Source organism: Coenobita brevimanus, chromosome 22 (assembly GCF_032717465.1).
Source record: "Coenobita brevimanus isolate Jiangsu-jjx chromosome 22, ASM3271746v2, whole genome shotgun sequence".
Taxonomy (NCBI): Eukaryota; Metazoa; Arthropoda; class Malacostraca; order Decapoda; family Coenobitidae; genus Coenobita; species Coenobita brevimanus.
In genome coordinates, this window is record NC_136975.1 from 39,788,999 (window position 1) to 39,807,329 (window position 18,331).

Genomic DNA, 18,331 nt, shown 5'->3' on the forward strand with positions numbered 1-18,331 from the left:
CTACAAAACATCTCCCACAAACTGAACAATACTGTCGTGAGGTAATAGTTTTTATTTTGTTTATGAAGGCTCCAACATGCTTGCACGCATCGGCCTCGGTCATCTAATGGTGGCTCTCCATGCTGCTTGATCTCTGGCAGCCTCCCTATTTAGTCCCTTATCCCTGAAGTCACACTCTATGACCTCGTCCCAGGTCTTTTTTGGTCTGCCTCTAGCAACCCTATCCCCAATGCTAATACTTCTCACTTTCTGCACCCAACTGTGATTCCTCATCCTCTTCACATGCCCAAAACATCTCAATCTACCTCTTCTCATCACAACACCAATACACTCCAGTCTAATCCTTTCAATAAATTACCTCACAATATTCAAGGGGTTAAAAGGGGGAAAAAATTAGCTCACTGGAAAAAAAAAAAAAAAAAAAATGCATTTCAGTTTTGTATGTAATGTATGGTAGTTTGTCATACAAAAAAAATAGTAAACAATAACTTTATAAATATGCAGACAATTCCCTCTCATCTTCAATGTTCAGACCAACTTGCCTAGCCTCGGGCTCCTACACTTCTCATGGGACAACATAGGATTGGATGATGGATGGATGGATAGACAATTCTTAACTTACACTGCACTAGCAGGGAACCCAGCACTGTCCAGGTTCCATATATATATATATATATATATATATATATATATATATATATATATATATATATAAATAATAATAATTTGATTTTACGCCAGGTATCCCCGAAGGGCTAAGGTGTTGCCCCTGGACTGGAGCGTGTAGCATTTTATGACTGGATGCCCTTCCTGATGTCTACTAATGACCCTTGGGTGGATTCGATTCTCTGACCCTTCGGTCAGAGTGGAGCGCTCTAACCCATTGAGCCATGGCTGATATATATACAGTATATATATATATATATATATATATATATATATATATATATATATACATGCACACACACACACACACACACACACACACATTACTGGTACATGACTGTGCATACCAGCATTGCCTGAGACAGCCCCCTGTGGGAGACAACTGCTAGGGTCCCATTTTACCTCTTGGATGTCAAGTTCCTCTTTGGGCCCAAAACCCCGGGGAAATATTCTCCATGGACCTGTTCCTACATGAACCTATTACCCAAAGACTTTATTTTCCCACTACCCACCCACCCATCTTTCCCTCCCAGTAACCCACCACACCCATCTAATCCTTCCTACCCAACCCACCCACCCTGCCCACCTTATCCATCCACCTATCCACCAAGCTCATTGCAATATATGACTAGCAGGGGTACTTAGCACTCCCAACGTAAAACCCTAAGACTGCATACCAGCACTGTCTGGATGGCACCTCCCCCTGTGGGAGAAGATCCTCAGGATCCCATCTTACCTAGTGAACCTATTTTTCTCCTTGGATCCATTCCCCTGGGCTATATTTTATGTGGACTTATTCTTACCATATTCCCACTACACATCCACCCAACAACCTTGCCTACCCATACCATCTGCTCTGCCCATCCCCACCAATCCATTCACCCATCCAACCCAATGCAACTAATACTGATATGGTTGCAGAAGTAAAAAATCTAGAAACTGGATACCATGCTTCCACAATGCTGACTAGATAACAGTATTTCTAATTAGTTCTATCCTTGGCCATCAGGGGCACCACTTTGGTAACTGTAATGTACACATCTACATTTGTCATAAAAAGTTACACATGTTAGAACTATCCAGAGAGTTGTATATGCATCCCTCCTTTATCTCTTTACAGGAGACAGACAGACAGACAAACTTTCTCATTTATATCTACTGTATACTGCATATGCAGATGGATGGAATATGCAGATTACCCCCTTCCCTGCAATAATGTCTTCAGAGTCTACTCTTGCTTTTTGTTTTTTTTGTCTCTTTGTACTGCACCAAGAGGGTTAATGATGCCTGAGAAGTTTACCTGTAAATGAAAAGAATTATAAGGTGGCAACCTGTACATACCAGCAATAACAAAGATACAACAGGTCTAAACAGGATGTCCTGAGATACTGTGGCCATTAAGTGGGCTGAAAATCTTAACTACATACAGTATACACTCATCCTATATATCAGTTTCACATACAATAACTTATTATATGTTAATGATGTGTTCCAACATATTAATATTTCCCATAAAAGTGGGACTGTAAATTGAAGGAACAGGCAAATCAACTCTACAGATAGCATGGAACTTTAACTGGCTTTTTTTTTTTTTTTTTAACAGCTGTGACTTTACAGCACACACACACACACATACACACAAAGTAATGAGGACTTTTTGTGAATTTCCCTTCAGTTTTGGGTAGTTTTAAAATCAGAAAACTTAGCTGGGGTTCCTGGTTTTGTTCAGTGCTGATTAATCTATATCCTGAAGAGGATTCCTGAGACATAAACTACTTTAGAAGAAAGTACGATTTGAAAATGAGAGAGAGAGAGAGAGAGAGAGATTAAACCTTTTATCTTACAGCTGGTTTGTTTAAGCCTGACAGAACTTGGCTATTCTCTTAACTTGAATAGTACACCTTGGTTCCATTCAATTTAATAAGCCTTAAAATTTTAGGTCAGGCATGAATTTCCTTGGCATTTAGTCAAATCAGTCCTCAAACCTGACAGCACTGGTTATCAACTGAGCTGCTTCCCTGCCAGGTGAGAACTACCTACCTATCTATTGCCAGATGCCTCAATCCCATAAGGGGTGGCCACAAACAAATTGCCTCCATGTTGCCTTGTCCAATGTCATTTCACTGCTCTACTCCCAGCTCACACCCCAATCTCTCATATACCTCTCCACTCCACTCCTCCATCTCATCCTCAGCCTCCCCCTCCCTCTCCCCCTTTCCCTTCACTCGTATACACTCTCCTTGTCAGTCTCTTGCTCTCCATATGACCAAACCACCTCAATATATTCCTCCTAGCACTTTCTACCACATCCACATCACAATGCTCCTTCACTTCCTCATTTGTCATTCTGTCTCTTCATGTTACTCCACATACTCTTCCCAAATACCTCATTTCCACTACTCTCACTCCTGACTTGTGTCCTTCCAACTCCAAGCTTCACTTCCATACGTCAATACTGTTGTGCAGTGACTTTTTTACTTCCATTCACACTTCCCTACCCCTTATCACTGCTTTCAAAGAACCAGCAACCTTTCTTACTAGTTGTACCCTTTCAAGCACTTCACCCTTTAAACTTCCATCTTTACTTATCGCACCACCCAGCTACTTAAATGCACTCACATTTTCCACTTCCTCCTCATCCAGCCTCACTGTACATTCAGTGGCTTCATTTCTCTCAAAGACCACAACTTTACTCTTCCCTACATTCACCTTTAGATTCCATTTCTTACACATTCTCCCAGACTCATTCACCAAGCCTTGCAGCTCTACTTTGTCTTTACTTAACAATACACTGTCATCTGCAAACAACAGTACAGGGAGTTTCCAAACACTGCCCTCTCTCACTGGGGTCACTCCAACATCCACTGCCCTATCTTGTACAGTGAACCCCAACACAATACGAACTCACATGGTGCGAATCACCTACAATGTAAGGTCAACCCAGAAAATGTTTATTTTTAATGAATGTGAAATCTGGGAATTGAGCTTCCTAACACGTGAATCGGCTGTATGATTCCAAGGCAAAAGCAGACTTCCCGCCATTGCTGCAAGTGTTGGGCTGGACAATGCAAGTCAGTCACACGAAGGCAGGTGGCTGGCAACAAGCCAGATCCAAAATGGCGGGCGGCTGGCCAGCTATCTGCATGCCATCTACTGACACTCCTGGGTAAAGAGACACTTCTCTTCCATATTGCCGCGAGAACACGTGTTGTACCTCGCATCCTGTGGGTCGTTTTAGCATCATCACAGTACCCACATGTTCATCATGGACCCACCAAAGAATTCTAAGAGCAAGAGGATCACACTGGAGTTGAAGAGTAAGGTTATTAAAATGAAGCAGGAAGGGAATGGGTACCCACCCTCCTTCCTTCTTAACAAGGCCAGAAGTCACTTAAATAAAGGTAGTTGGTGTTCTATTTGTTGTTTTACTTGTTGGTCCAACTAGAAGTAATATCAGACAAAGTATTAGCAGGTTAGAGTAGGCTGGAAGGGGACCCGAAGACCAAGCTCTGGGTGGGCTGTTCATCACATACAATTTTTCCCATAAGTTCTTTGGTTCACACAATGTAAAACTGTAGAATGCGAGGGTTTTTGCCGCCCATAAACTCACATTGTGTGAGGGTGCACTGTACCTTTTCTATAACACCATCCACATACAGACTGAACAACCATGGGGACATGACACATCCCTGTTTCAATCCAATATTCAAACAGAAAAACTCACTCGGTTCACTAGCCACACACACTGCAGCCTTAGCCTCCTAATACATACTCTTCATCGCATTCAACAACTTCCCATTTACTCCATATATTCTTAATACTGTTACTTTCCACATTTCTTGTCTATCCACTCTGTCATGTGCTTTCTCCAAATCCATGAAGGCCACATACAACTTCTTTCCCTTCTCTAGAAACTTTTCCACTAAAGACCTAAGAATGAATATCTGATCTACACAACCACTTCCCTGCCTAAAATCTCCCTGTTCTTCTCAAACTAATTTCTCTGTTATTCCCTATCTCTGTCAATAAGTATTCTATCATATACTTTTCCTATTACACTAAGAAGACAAATGCCCCTATGATTACCACACAATTCTTTTTCTCCTTTTCTTTTGCACAGGGGAATAATTATTCCTGACTTCCAATCCTCCAGAACTCCATCTTTCTCCCAGGCCAATCTGTACATCTTCCATATCCATTCTACTACTATCTCTCCCCCATGCTTCAGCATTTCACCACACACTCCATCAATTCCTGGGGCTTCCCCCATTTTGACTTTCTTCATTACTTCCACTACGTATATCCTACTGATGTCTTCCTCTCTTCTCACCTCCCTCCTTCTCAGCCATTCCCCAGCCACTTATACTCACATTCTTTTTATTCTCTATGTTCAACAATAAGTTAAAATGTTCTCTCCAACTGCTCACTTTCTCTCCATTCTCCACTAGCAATCTACCATATATATCTTTCACTCCCCAACTTACTTCTTTACCACCCTGTCTAACTCTCTTTACCTCTTTCCAGAATATTTTCTTACATTCACTCCACTTTACACTGAAATTCCTTCCAAATTCCTCATCTGCTCTCTTATTACTCTCTCTTACTAATCTTGTCACCTCTCTCTTCCTCTCTACATATAACTCCCTGCTCCAGATGGGATTCGATCTCTGGGCCATTAGGAATGCAGGCTGCCTTAAAGGTGGCAGAAATACAATTCAAAATATGCCACAAGACTGAAAGGGGTTAACTAAAACTCACCACACATGAGAATACTGATCAAGACCTTGGAAAGCATGCTGGGGATTGTTAAATGTAGATTTCTCGAGCTTGAGCTTTCCACGTGTCAGACTATTCACACTTCCTTGTCGTGGTGTCCCATTTTTAGTCCGGAACCATGAACTGATGTGCCCTGTGGATGATATGTTGTTATGGGAAAATTTTGGCCCACCTAATCTGCTAACATAATGGTATTATTTATTTTATCTGTGCTATCTCTAGACAATTATATTCAGCCCAGGAGAGATATTTCAAACTGGAGGGGTTAGATACAACTTTAACCAACTCTTTCCATACCTGTACTACAGATGAACAGTCACTGAACAAAATCATGTAATGATTGCAAAATAATAGTACAAAAGACATCACCAATAAATACTGTACTATGTTGTTGTCTATTAGTACACACAATTGAACGAAAAATGAACTCTTTCATAGAAGTTTCCCCCAGCTGAATGAAATTGCCTTGAATTAACCACAACCGAATTCATAACTGAACCTCAACCAATAAATGGGTTAAGTGAGGTATAATTATGAAGTAAATGAAGTACCTCAACCTAAGAGTGTTTTCCTTTAGCTGAATAAAATCATCTGGTATTAGACAGAAAAAGTTTTAAAAGTGTGCCTCAGCCACTTCACCTTTCACTTTGAGAAGATGCAAATGACTCTCTCAAGCATTCTGACATGAAATACATCATATATAGCATTTGCAAAAGGTTTCTGGTGGTGAAAATGTTATAAAACTTTAACATCTTCACTACAACGGTTTTTTTTTTTTTTTTATTTATTCATCTCTTTACATAATCTTCATGACCATCCTGACCTTTATTCCCACCTAAAGATGGGGTGAGGTAGTAACCAGAAACATGGAAAGGGAAAGCACATATGTGGGAAACCATAAAGAGTATTTCCAGTGAAATCAGCCACACAATCATTCAAGCCAACAGATTCTGGTTCCATTTCACAAACCTACCAGTTGCACATATTTTTTTCCTTTACAGACATGCACTTCATTTACATGTGGTAATGTTCTTCCACTGAAAATGAAGTTAAATGATTATCCATGTCATCTGCTTTTCTGTACTGATATATATTATATCCAACCACCTCCATCCCTAGTCCATTCCTCAACCTCATCAACTTACATTCCTTGCTTTCTCACAAACTCCTTTACCGTATTATCTGGTAATCTTCCTTTTTCTTGGCCTTCAAGCATCCTCCCTCTTTCAAGCTCCCTTACATATACTTTATCAGCATAAATTTTCTTCAAATGACCATACCATCAATTACATTATTATTAACAGACTACCTTACACTTTATCTTTCATGAGTCACTATGTTTCTTATCCTATTCACTCTACTGACAACAAACACAGTCCTTAACAGTCCCACTCTCACTGCTCTCATTACTGACTTTTCAAACTCAATCCATACCAAAGTTTAACGGCCAAATGTTCATGTGGGCATTAAATAATCTTCAAGCATTCCTCCTGCAGCCTCCATACTCACACCTCTGTTTTGTATCATGGTCATCATGGAACATTTACCTTTCTTCCATGAGTCAATACTTTCCACTTCCCTAACACACTTAATTCTCTATTACTACAGTACAATCGGTTGCCTTCCACAGTGGTGCAGATGCATCCAGATGGAGGACCTGACCAGAAGCACAAACATCCCTATATCCTGCCCCCCCACCCCCAACCTCTCAATAGGAGGATGGTAGGCTGTAGTGTTAGTTTCCTGTGGTTCGCTGGATTCAAGTAAAATTGAGCCTGGAGCTACTCAACTACTATAGCTTCCACTTCTACTACTGCACTACAGTCCACAAACTCAATTTTATTAACTTAGGAGGGACAGTACTAGATACAGCCTTCACTAACGTTTGTTATGCAAGAATTGTTTCCTTAAAAAAAAAAAATAAATAAAAAAAATAAATCAAACTTTAAACTTGATCATACTATAATTCTGCATAAATTTTACAATATGAAACATGTGGCAACACTGTACTGCCTTCAAGGTGAAGCATGAAATGCAAAATGGCTTAGTTACAGCTGGTTAAAAATGCTTTACACACCATTAAAACCATGATTAAACGAAAGTGAGTGTGGTTGCTTTCTCCTGACTTTCTAACTGTATCCCAGTGGAACAGGTAACAGCATGTACAGTATAAGAAATAACTTTGATAGCAGTGTGTGTCCTTTTAGATTATTCTTTTAACACCTTCAAAAGAGTGATGTAGTGTTACTTTTATTTATGCTACCTCCAGATGTTTCTGTTTGCTTTGAAAAAACTATCAGTATAGTCGTAACATGTTTAAAAACATTAACCCTTTCACAACCTGGCTTTTCTAATCTGAATAAAACTGTCTGAAGGTAGCAAATATTTAAAGCAGGTCATCAGATTGATGGAGATAATGATTCACATTCCATATGACTGGAGATTTCAGATTTCATATAACTTCTTGATCATCATCTGATTCTGCACATAAAATTTCAAAATCCTTGTACTGTATATCATTCAGTACTGAAGTGTATGACTACACAGTACTCTTTTCACCTAAACTTGGCCCAGATTTTCATCCCTTTGAAGCTTATTTTGTGGAGCTCGGTGGAAGAAAAATCAATTTCAGTTATACATCCTCTTCACAGCATTTCTCCATGACTAGCATCATATTCTAATGTTAATCATTAGTTGCAGCTCAACACTGATGATGGAGAGATGGCAATTTTTGGCCCAGTTAGAGTAATGGAGTATAGTATACAACACAATTTTATGGTGTAATATGACAATTAAACCACCACGAAAGAGGTACTAGGAAGCCTTCTATGCCGTCCAAAATACAGCCCACATGTACCTACCTATTGGTGCCCAGTCATCAAAGAGCTGTGACTTGTTTGCACAGGCATTTTGAGCTTTTTTCTGATTTCCACCAACAGTCAAAAATTTGTCATCATTCAAAAGCAATTCAAGTCTTGAAACATCTTTTTTATGTTGGGCTTGCAAACTTCGAATTGCTTTCCTGAAAATGAGAGAAAAACTTTACACCTGCAGTAAAAAATACAGTAAAGAATTACAGGTATTACAGTATATCATATGACAAACACAAGAAATAGTTGTTCCTTGCTCATGAGATAAGTGGAACGAATTACAATACGAACTGTTGTTGTGGGTGCCCCTTCAGCCTCCTCCCACTCATACCCAACTGCATTGGCAAGTGTCATAGTCTATCACAGTAAGCCGCATGGTAAAACATTACGTAATCACTATCCAAACAATGTACAGTAGTATGGTCAGTTGTACAGGATCAAAAGAAATGAACAGAAATACGAGGTCTGTTAAGAAATTATCCAACCTAATGCTGAGCTAGGACAACGATCCCCCTCAAAGTAGGCCCCTTCTGACTTCACACACATAGCCCAATATGCTTTCCACTGCCTGAAATATTTTTCAAAGTTGGTTTTCACTATCTCCTGCAAGTGCTTCATTGCGTCCACTATGATCTCTTCTCTCAGATGAACACTGCTCAAGACATGCTGAAGTGTGCAAATCATGATCCATACCTTCTGAAGACCGTCATCGCTGGAGATATGACTGGGGTGTACAGGTACGACCCAGAAACCAAAGCAAAGTCGTCCAAGTGGAAGCATGCAGGGCCACCTCTGGGGGGGGGGGGGAAGCACGACAGGTCCAGCAGCAAAGTGAAATGCACTCACATGTTGACAGTTTTTTTGACTGCCATGGTGTTGTGCATCACAAACATGCACCAGACAGTCAGACTGTAAACAAACACTACTCCCTTGACATTATCCATCATCTCCATGATGCAGTTCATCAAAAGAGACCAGACCATTAGAAAGCAGCAGGTTCGAAGCAGCATCAACCTACAGCTGTTCAAGTCCAACTGTTACAGATTTTTTATGAATGGAGGACACCAGTTTCTGGTGTATGGATTATTATTTTTTTATTCATTTGTTTTTTCTTCCTCTGTTTTGTTATTAAAAAAAAGAAAAAAAAAAAAAAAAGAAAAAAAAAAAAAAAAAAGCCCCTGTCCATTCTTCTCAACCGATTCTGGAATTTTTGGCCAAGCACAACATCTCGCAGGTCCAGCAGCCTCCCCACTCACCAGACATGGCTCCATGCAACTTTTGGTTATTCCCCATGCTCAAAACTCCACTGAAGGGTTCCCGATTTGAAACAAAAGGTGAGATCACGATGAATGTGATGAAGCACCTGCAGGAGATACCGAAAACCGACTCTGAAAATTGCTTCAAGCAGTGGAAAGAACACCAGGCTACGTGTGTCAAGTCAGAAGAGGCCTACTTTGAGGGGGATAAGCGTTCTAGCTAAACAGAGTAGCTATTTATTTTTTCAGAGACTATGATTGGATACTTTCTGAACAGACCTCTTAAGCAAAAAGTTCAGAAAGAATAGTCAGTGAGAAGGATTAGTGGATCCTCCACTCAGCTCTAATGTATATAGGAAAGGGCAAGAAGAAGGCTGTGGATATAACACCATATCTGCTAGCTGACCAGCTGAAACTGCCAGAACCTGGATGAGTAGAGCTGAACCTGTACATGTGCAGGCTGTGACTTTACAGTACCTTTGTTCACAAGTGAAGGTTACCAAAGCTACTGTGATACGGTACCTAAAGTACCTGAGTGTTGAGGGCTGTATACAGTAAATCCTCGTTTTTCGCAGCTTGGATGTTCCGCCAAAACCGCGTGAAACGCGAAACGTTGAAGTGTGAAGTTATGAATCAATGGGAAAAATAGAGAAGCGTTCCAGTGGGACATGTACCTACCCTATCAGAAATTACTATAACACCAAACAGGCCCCACCCAAAATTAAATGAAGAGTATTTACCAGTGCTAAAACAGCATAACACAATAAACATGTACCTGAAAAGAATATAAAACTGTTATCAAAAGCTGCAACACCAAAAATCCTTACCAGAAATAAAGTGAAGACTGGCTTGAGTGGCAGGTGAAGGTGTGTTAAGGGTGGATGGGCTAGTTCCCTGTGTTACTAACCAAGGAAAAACTGCCACTTTTCACCAAATTATTTAATTTCCGACATCAAAGTCAGTTAACTAAACCCCGGTCATTTTATGTGCCATCTTTGTCACTAAAAGGGAGAAATTATAACAACATTATTTTACTCACAGCTACAAGGAAGAGAAGCCGTAATATACAGTATTCAAACAGAATAAAAAATTGGTGGGCTGAGTCTACCATCTCTGTATTGGGATGGTTATTAACCCCTACACCGCGGGCATGTTTACCGATGTTTTGCGAGTGCCGCGGGGTTATTCGGGCTCCGACAGACTCTCAAAAAATATTTGCCAAAAATCAGTTATTAGTCCTAGAATATTAAAATTATATATGCTTATGGCACATACCTTCAGCTTTCTCCTGGAATGTTTGTTGAGCCTTCGTCAGTTACCGTAGGACTTGTGGAGACCTCTGAAGTTGGGTAACGAAGTCTCCACTTTACACTTCCCGACAACCCGTAATATGATTACTGCAGCCAGATATTAACACTATAAACACTACTCTATGATTTTCAAGTAGTTTGGGATCCATACTCCAAAAAAAAAAACCCACTGTGAAAGCAATGAAAATTATGAGCACGTCTGACCGCCGCACTTGCGCTAGTTCGCTCTTGGTACTCTGTCATTTATTATTCATAAAACCCCTCACACTTTATATTTCTATTACTATATAACACTTATATATATCTACAGTCTTTATCCATAAGTATCCTTCAGTAGTATTAGTTTATTGTCACTGTAGGGATTCAATTTCTTTCAGTAAAATACGTAGCATTCACTTTCTCGTCCTGTATACTGGCATTGAGAGTGAATGTCACTTTCATCTTCACTCTCATAACTCATAGTATTCAGACATGCTATAGTGAAACTTTCACTTTCATTACTCCTAGGGTATATACTCGTATTCTTATAATACTACTCATTTACATTTCTATTTACGTTCTCTATTTTATTTACGTTATTTACATTTCTATTTTATTTACACTGTGTTATGCACTGTCACTTGAAGTAACTTATAAAACTATTTTCCATTGTTCACGTATATTTACATTCATTACTTTCACTTGCTGTTTACACATTATTTACAATTCCACTTGCACTGTTTTACTCAATAGAAAGATCGTAGTCACTCTTTTATCAATTGTCAGCCCTTTACCTCTTTCCACACGAGGTTTAGTAGGTGGTAAAGGTCACAGGGCCCTTTGCATAGGGGTGAAAAGAGGCCCTGAAGTCAGCAAGAGGATGAGCCGTACCTCCTCTTCGGAAGATGAGAGAGAACTGATAAAGGAGGGCCGGCCCGGGTTGAGGCCTACTTAGGGGTTATTCAGTATTACCAACGTAGCTCTTGAAACAGCTATGTATTTCACTGAAATGATTGGCAGGAAATCTAGACAATACATTATAAATTAGGTAGTTCCAGGTAAATGTAAATATCACTTAGGCTTCTCCCTTCCCTCCTTATATGTATATTTATTACGAAAATAGATTATATGGCATATTTCAAGGGGAAAAAAACAGCGAAAATTAGCGAACGAGTGCACGTGAGGTGTTGTCAGGTGATAATTAGCCAATTCCAGGTGTATGGCACTCTCACTTACCTTATTTCTTTCTTGTATATATTATTTGGTATAAGAATAGGGCATAGGGCTTATTTCAATGGATGAAATCAGTGAAAAATTCCAGGGAAGATTTACTTAGCGTAGCACGGCCGGGCAAGCGAGAGGATAGTGTAATGGAGGGGGGGTAGGGAGGGGAGTCAAGAACAGGGAGATATGGCTAAATTGTCAACAATGGATGGGAGTACAGATGAGATTAGGAGTGCTGACTAGTGTTGGACATTGGCAGTACTGATAGATGATACAAGCCCCCACTTGGAAGCCCAGATGAATTCAAAATAACACAGAATCACAAAAGCAACGCCCCGCGGTATGATCCCTTGCTCCCAAGCATCACGAAAGTGACGCCCCGCGGTTAAGGGGTTAATCTTTCCTTCCTTAAATATCCATAAGCTTTATTTTACATCCATTTCAGGTATTTGTCCATCAAAACAAAAATAAATAGTGTTACAAGAAACATGTAACGATTCTTTGTTAAGAAATAGTAGCACGACATGGCTGAAGATCGTATGTTATGATCACAATAACAAACTCACGTGTGTCTACTGCCCAGCTGGACCTGCTGTGTATTCACGACACAGTTGAAGATCATATGTTACGATCATAAACAATAACAAACTCATGGGTGTCTACTGCCCCACTGGACCTGCTGTATAAAGTTCATGGAAAACTGTTGCTAGACTGACCATCGAATTGTGAGACAACTTGGAAACTTTTTTCTTGTGTGAAAAACAAGGCGTCGAAGTAAAATGCGTCCAAATACGAGGACTTACTGTATAAAGTGATTAAAATATAATACAATGCACCAGATGGTATAACCACTCAGTATCTCTGGTGACTGATGAACAGGATGGCTTCTGGAGTGGCAGGGATATGATATCTCCCTCTGTCTATGCAAGTGGGTAATAGGCTGAATGACACCGTCTGGATGATTTCCCTACTTTGCCCAAGATGTGGCTAGGGTTCTTCTACCATGTAAACACTGCTAGTGATACAGGGTGGTCTACTACAGCTTAAATGATCTGAACTACCATACTACACCTCAGCCTTGGGCCCTTCTGGGCCCGAAAGGTGTAGTATAGATTGGGTGTCATTGTATTTTTTTATTCCATCCATCCATCCATTCATCACCCAATCCTATGTTGCCCCATGAGGAGTGCAGGAGCCCGGGGCTAGGCAGGTTGGTCCTGACATTAAAGATGAGAATAAAAATTTATTCCTTTTTCATTATTTTACTTAAATGTTCTTGCCATTTAGTCAGATGAACCTTGAAAAGGAAATAATAATACAGTAAAACCTCTACAATTCGGCATCCTTCAAGTCGCAAACTTCTACAACTCAGGAAGGCTCCAAAATATTCATTTAAAAAATCAAAATTCAAAAATTCCCAAAAATGCACACGTGAGAGGAAGAGAGTTGGCAAAAATCCCCACAACTCGGTAAGGTGCCGAGTTGTACAGTAATGTTTAAGTGTTTAGTGATTAGTTCCCCAGTGTAGTAGAAGTCATAAATACATTACAGTATGGCCTTTATAGTGTTAATTGTGCTTTACATAGTGTACAGTGTCATGTACAGTACAGTAAAGATGTGCCCAAAAGTGATCTTGAGCCCCCCTAACACCTCCAAAAACTACCAAAAGTCCTCCTCCATGCCTGGAATACACCCAACAACTGCGTGGAATCATGGTAAGGCAGCTTTTACTGTTTATTGTAAAAACGTTTAATTTTTTCTATTTTTTTCCACTTTTTCCTTTTTTGTGTGTGTGTGTGTGCTGGGGAGGAACTTAAAGTTCATCCCTACAACTCAGCAAATAGGCTAACTCGGCAAGGCTTGCACATGTATTATGCTGAATTGTAGAGGTTTTATTGTAAAATTAATAATAATAATAATAATAATAATAATAATAATAATAATGAGTGGTAGGTGGTGGCTACCATCATCCACTCACTTGATGTAGTGCTGCCTACTTCTTCCTTAGCCTTTATCATTCTTTTTCTGTGCCTGCCCTCCTCTCTTCCTATTTCTCCCATCTTTCCTGTCACTACTTAATGCTTTTCTTTCCGTTACAGGTGGCTTTACATTGGATGACAAGCCAAATGGTTTCCTGTAAGCCAAGAAACCATTTACAATGGTGGGTGGTAACCATATAACCAAACTATACGTGCTCCCTACATGTCAAGTGGGTTGGTGGAGGGTTAGTGCCCCTCCATGTAAAACAAATAACTCAGAGTCAAATGGCCACCCCATATGGGATTATGGTGTCTGGCAATAGATAGATAATGTGGTTGGTGGTGACACTCACCATCCACTCACTCAATGTAGTGCTGCTCTTAGGTGTCTGTCCTTTCCTTCCTTCCTTCTTTCCATCCTTCCTCTTCTATTTTTCTTTCCTCCTCCTTCTGTCTATGGGCGACTCGACACTAAGTGACAAGCCAAAAGGTTTCCTGTACACCAGGAAACCATTTACTACACTGGGTGGTAACCATATAACCAAATTATGGCGCCTGGTGGTTTAGTGGGCAACTGAGGCGCTCCAATCAGATTGAGCCTGAGCAGGTTTATATCCATGGGATGGTTGGAGTTTCCTGTTCACATAATGCCACTCAGAGATGAGTGAGGCTTGTCATTCTCATCCTAAGTGTCAAGATCAACTTGCCTAGCCCCGAGCTCCTATGCTCCTCAAGGAGCAACACTGGATTAGAGTGAATGAATGAATGAATGATGACGATGATAGTAATAATAATAATAATAATAATAATAATAATAATAATAACAGTAATATTAATAATAATAGTAATAATAATACATTAATAATAATAGTAATAATAATAATAAATAATAAATATGAGGGCCTTAAGAGGAAGATGTGGAGGTTAGTCAGAGCATATGATTGTGGTATGCAAGATCAAGCTGAGAGGAGTGAGGTGGACCAGGAGAAAGAGGAGCAGTCAGGGAGAAAGACTGAAAGTCAAGACACTGAAGATCAAAGAAATGGCAGATGAATACAGGACTAAAGTAAGGGAGGAGTTAGAATATGTGAACTGGAATGAAATGGATCTGGACAGCCTGTGGAATGCATACAAAGACTGCTTAGTCATGAATGCTAAAGCAGTGTGTGGTGTGGCAAGAGTAACAACAAAGATGAAAGGTATGGAATGGTGGGATGAAGAGGTTAAGTGAGCAGTGGAGGAAAAGAGGAAGAAGTGGCTAGTGTGGTTACAGGTCAGGGGTTCAACTGAAATAAGAACTGAATATACTGAGAACAAGAAGCACATAAAGAGACTAGAGAAGAGGAAAAAGAAAGAGGTAAATGACGATCTAGGAAGAAAAATGAATAAAAATTGCTGTACTCTGAAAATGGGAAGTTATTTTGGAAAGGGGTGCAAAAATGTAGAAGTGACAGCAGAAAGAAATGTGAAAGTGTGAAGGGTGTAAGTGGTAGATTATTAATCCAAGGGGATGAAGTGAGGAACAGATGGAAAGAATATTTTGAAAGCCTGATGAATGGGAATAGAAAGCAGAGCCATTGTAAACATGATTGGTTTTGGGGGTGTGCAGAGAAGGAAGGCAGTGCCAGGAAATGTAACACTCGCACTGGTGATGACCACTGTGAAGTGGCTGAAAAATGGATAAGTGGTTGGGGCTGATGAGGTGTATGCAAAGATGACTGAGTGTAGTGGACAGAGAGGAATGAGGTGTTTGTTGGAGATATGGAAGAAGGCATGGATGAGTGAAACTGTGCCACCAGAGTGGAAAAAGGCTGTGAAATGTATCCCTGTACAAAAATAAAGCTGGGCGAAGTGAGTGCAAGAATTATCGTGACATAAGTTTTCTGAGTGTTGTAGGGAAGGTACCCAGTATATGAAAGAATTATTATAGAGAAAGTAAGAGAGATATCAAGTCCTACTGAGTGATGAACAGGGTGGCTTCAGGAGTGGCAGAAGAACTGTGGATCAAATATATATTTGCAGTAAGACAGATCGTGGAGAAGGCTTGTGAGAAGGACTATAGGGTGTTTAGTTCATTCATGGATCTGGAAAAAGCATAAAAAAGTAGACAGAGAAGGACTGTGAAAGGTTTTGCGCATGTATGGTGTAGATGGTAAGCTGCTAGGTGCCGTCAAGAGTTTTCAGGATGGTAGTGAAGCATGTGTAAGGATAAATGGGCATCCAAGTGCATGGTTCATGATCAGAGTGGGCATGCGACAAAGTTGTGTGATGTCCCCATGGTTGTTCAATATACATGTACATATATGGATGGGGTGATGAGAGAAGTAAAAACATGAGTAATGGAGAGAGGGATGGCATTGGTAATGAATGGTGATAGATGGACTATCTCAAATTTGTTGTATGCTGATGATGCAGTACTTCTTGCAAATACTGGACAAGAACTTGGTTGACTAGTGCAGAGTTTTGCTAAAGTCTGTGAGCATCGTGCCTTGAGCGTAAATGTAAAAAGGAGTAAAGTCATGGTTACTGAAAGAAGTGACACCCAGTGTGATGTTACAGGGAATGGAGAGAGACTGGAATTGGTGAGAGTTCAAATACCTAGGTACAGTGACAGAAAAGAGAGGAAAATGTGCAAAAGAAGTGGAAAGTACAGTGACACAAGGAAGGAAAGTAGCTGGTGCAATGATGGCCTTGACAGGAATCAGAGGCTTAAGTGTTGCAGCTGCTCGAGGCTTACATGAAGGAGTGTTACTGCCAACTTTAACATATGGATATGAGATTAAGGTGTGGCATGAAAATGAAAAGTCAAGAGTGTGGGCAGTGGAGATGGGACTGCTGAGGAATGTATGTGGAATACAGATAGAGGATAGGACACGAAATAATGTGATTCGTGAAAGATGTGGAGTGAGGACGTCTGCGGACACCAGAATCAAAAAGAGTGTACTGAGATGGTATGGTCATGTGGAGAGAATGGATATCAAAAGGGTGGTGAAAAAGGTATATCTGAGTGGATTTGAAGGAGGGAAAAGGCGAGGTTGGCCAAGGAAAAAGTGGAGGGATATGGTGGATGAGAGTGTGACAAAGAGAGGTATGGAAGTCGGTGAAGCTAGGAGACTGACAAGAGATTGAGCTGGCTGGATGAATGTTGTGAGAAGAAGTGCATGATCAGGGATCTGGCACTCCTTTTTAACATGACATCGTCTGGACTGACTCTATCGGATACATTTATGTGAAGCTACAGAGTGTGGTGAATGTTTTTGGGGTATCAGATAGACCCAGGATTCTGGGGGCTTAAATGAAGAGTGAATGGAAGTGTGGCCCATTGGACTGGGCAAATTTTGGATGTCTGGATGTTGCTACTCCTCACCCTGCACCAGTGTGGGAAAGGAGGTCCTGATGGTGATGATGAATAAAAGCATTAGTAAGAATAATTTTTATAAGGATTTTTTATATATTATTACTGTACCTGAGATTGTTAAGTTCATTACGAGCCCTAGTCACCTCATCTATCATCTTCAAAGAACTTGTCATGTTTTGATCCATGGCAGCTTGTGGCTAAGTCTAGAGGACAGTGTCTTGAAAGAGCTTTGCACACACCAGTAATGAAGCTTCATATGACTGCAGCAATCTGAAAATATACACAAATTCTGATCTTTTAAGAGTCACAGTACTCATGAGCCTCCAGTATTAAAATGTATGGTACAAAATGTCAGTTCTATTACTGCTGGTGTTGTGGTTCAAGGCTCATTTGAACATGAACCAAACTGATTGCAAGCTGAAGTTTCCCTTCTCCTGCAGTCAAGCATCCTTCTTTCAGGAAGCTAGTGCAAGACTGATTTAACCTGTGGATTGTGCAATTACCTTTCTTTATCCCACTCTGTGGTGTGTAAAAAAAAAAAAAAAAAAAATATTTACTATAAACTTAAAGATAAACATCCAGGGCATCATTTGGTGGGGAAAAAAAAAAAAAAAAAAAAAAAAAAAAAAAAAAAAAAAACTGTCTTTGCATAGTGCCTTGCATAAGTCTGCGTGGAGGTGTAATGAAAAAATATATATATAAATATTTTTAGTTTTTGTTTATTATAAACTTGAAGATAAACATCCAGGGCATCATCTGATGAAAAAGAAAAAAAATCTCTCTCTCTCTGTCTTTGCGTAGCACCATGCATAAGTCTGCATAGGGGTGGAGTAGTTAGCAGTGGTGCACAGCGAGCTGTGGCTTGCAATCCACGGGTTAAAGAGAGTTCCTTTACAACCTGGCTATGTCTCGT

General features: G+C 40.1%; 1 protein-coding gene across 1 annotated transcript in view; it reads right to left on the reverse strand.

Moving 5' to 3' along the window:
• Positions 1–17,639, reverse strand: part of LOC145392521 (tRNA (adenine(37)-N6)-methyltransferase) — a 29,027-nt gene extending 11,388 nt beyond the window's left edge. Inside the window, exons 1-3 of the mRNA XM_080266915.1 lie at positions 17,527–17,639; positions 8,304–8,464; positions 5,425–5,575 (exon numbers count right to left, since the gene is read on the reverse strand). Of these exons, the coding sequence (XP_080123041.1) occupies positions 5,425–5,575; positions 8,304–8,464; positions 17,527–17,603 (389 nt within the window). The 5' untranslated portion in view covers positions 17,604–17,639. The remainder of the gene's footprint in view (positions 1–5,424; positions 5,576–8,303; positions 8,465–17,526) is intronic.
• Positions 17,640–18,331: the final 692 nt, after the last annotated feature.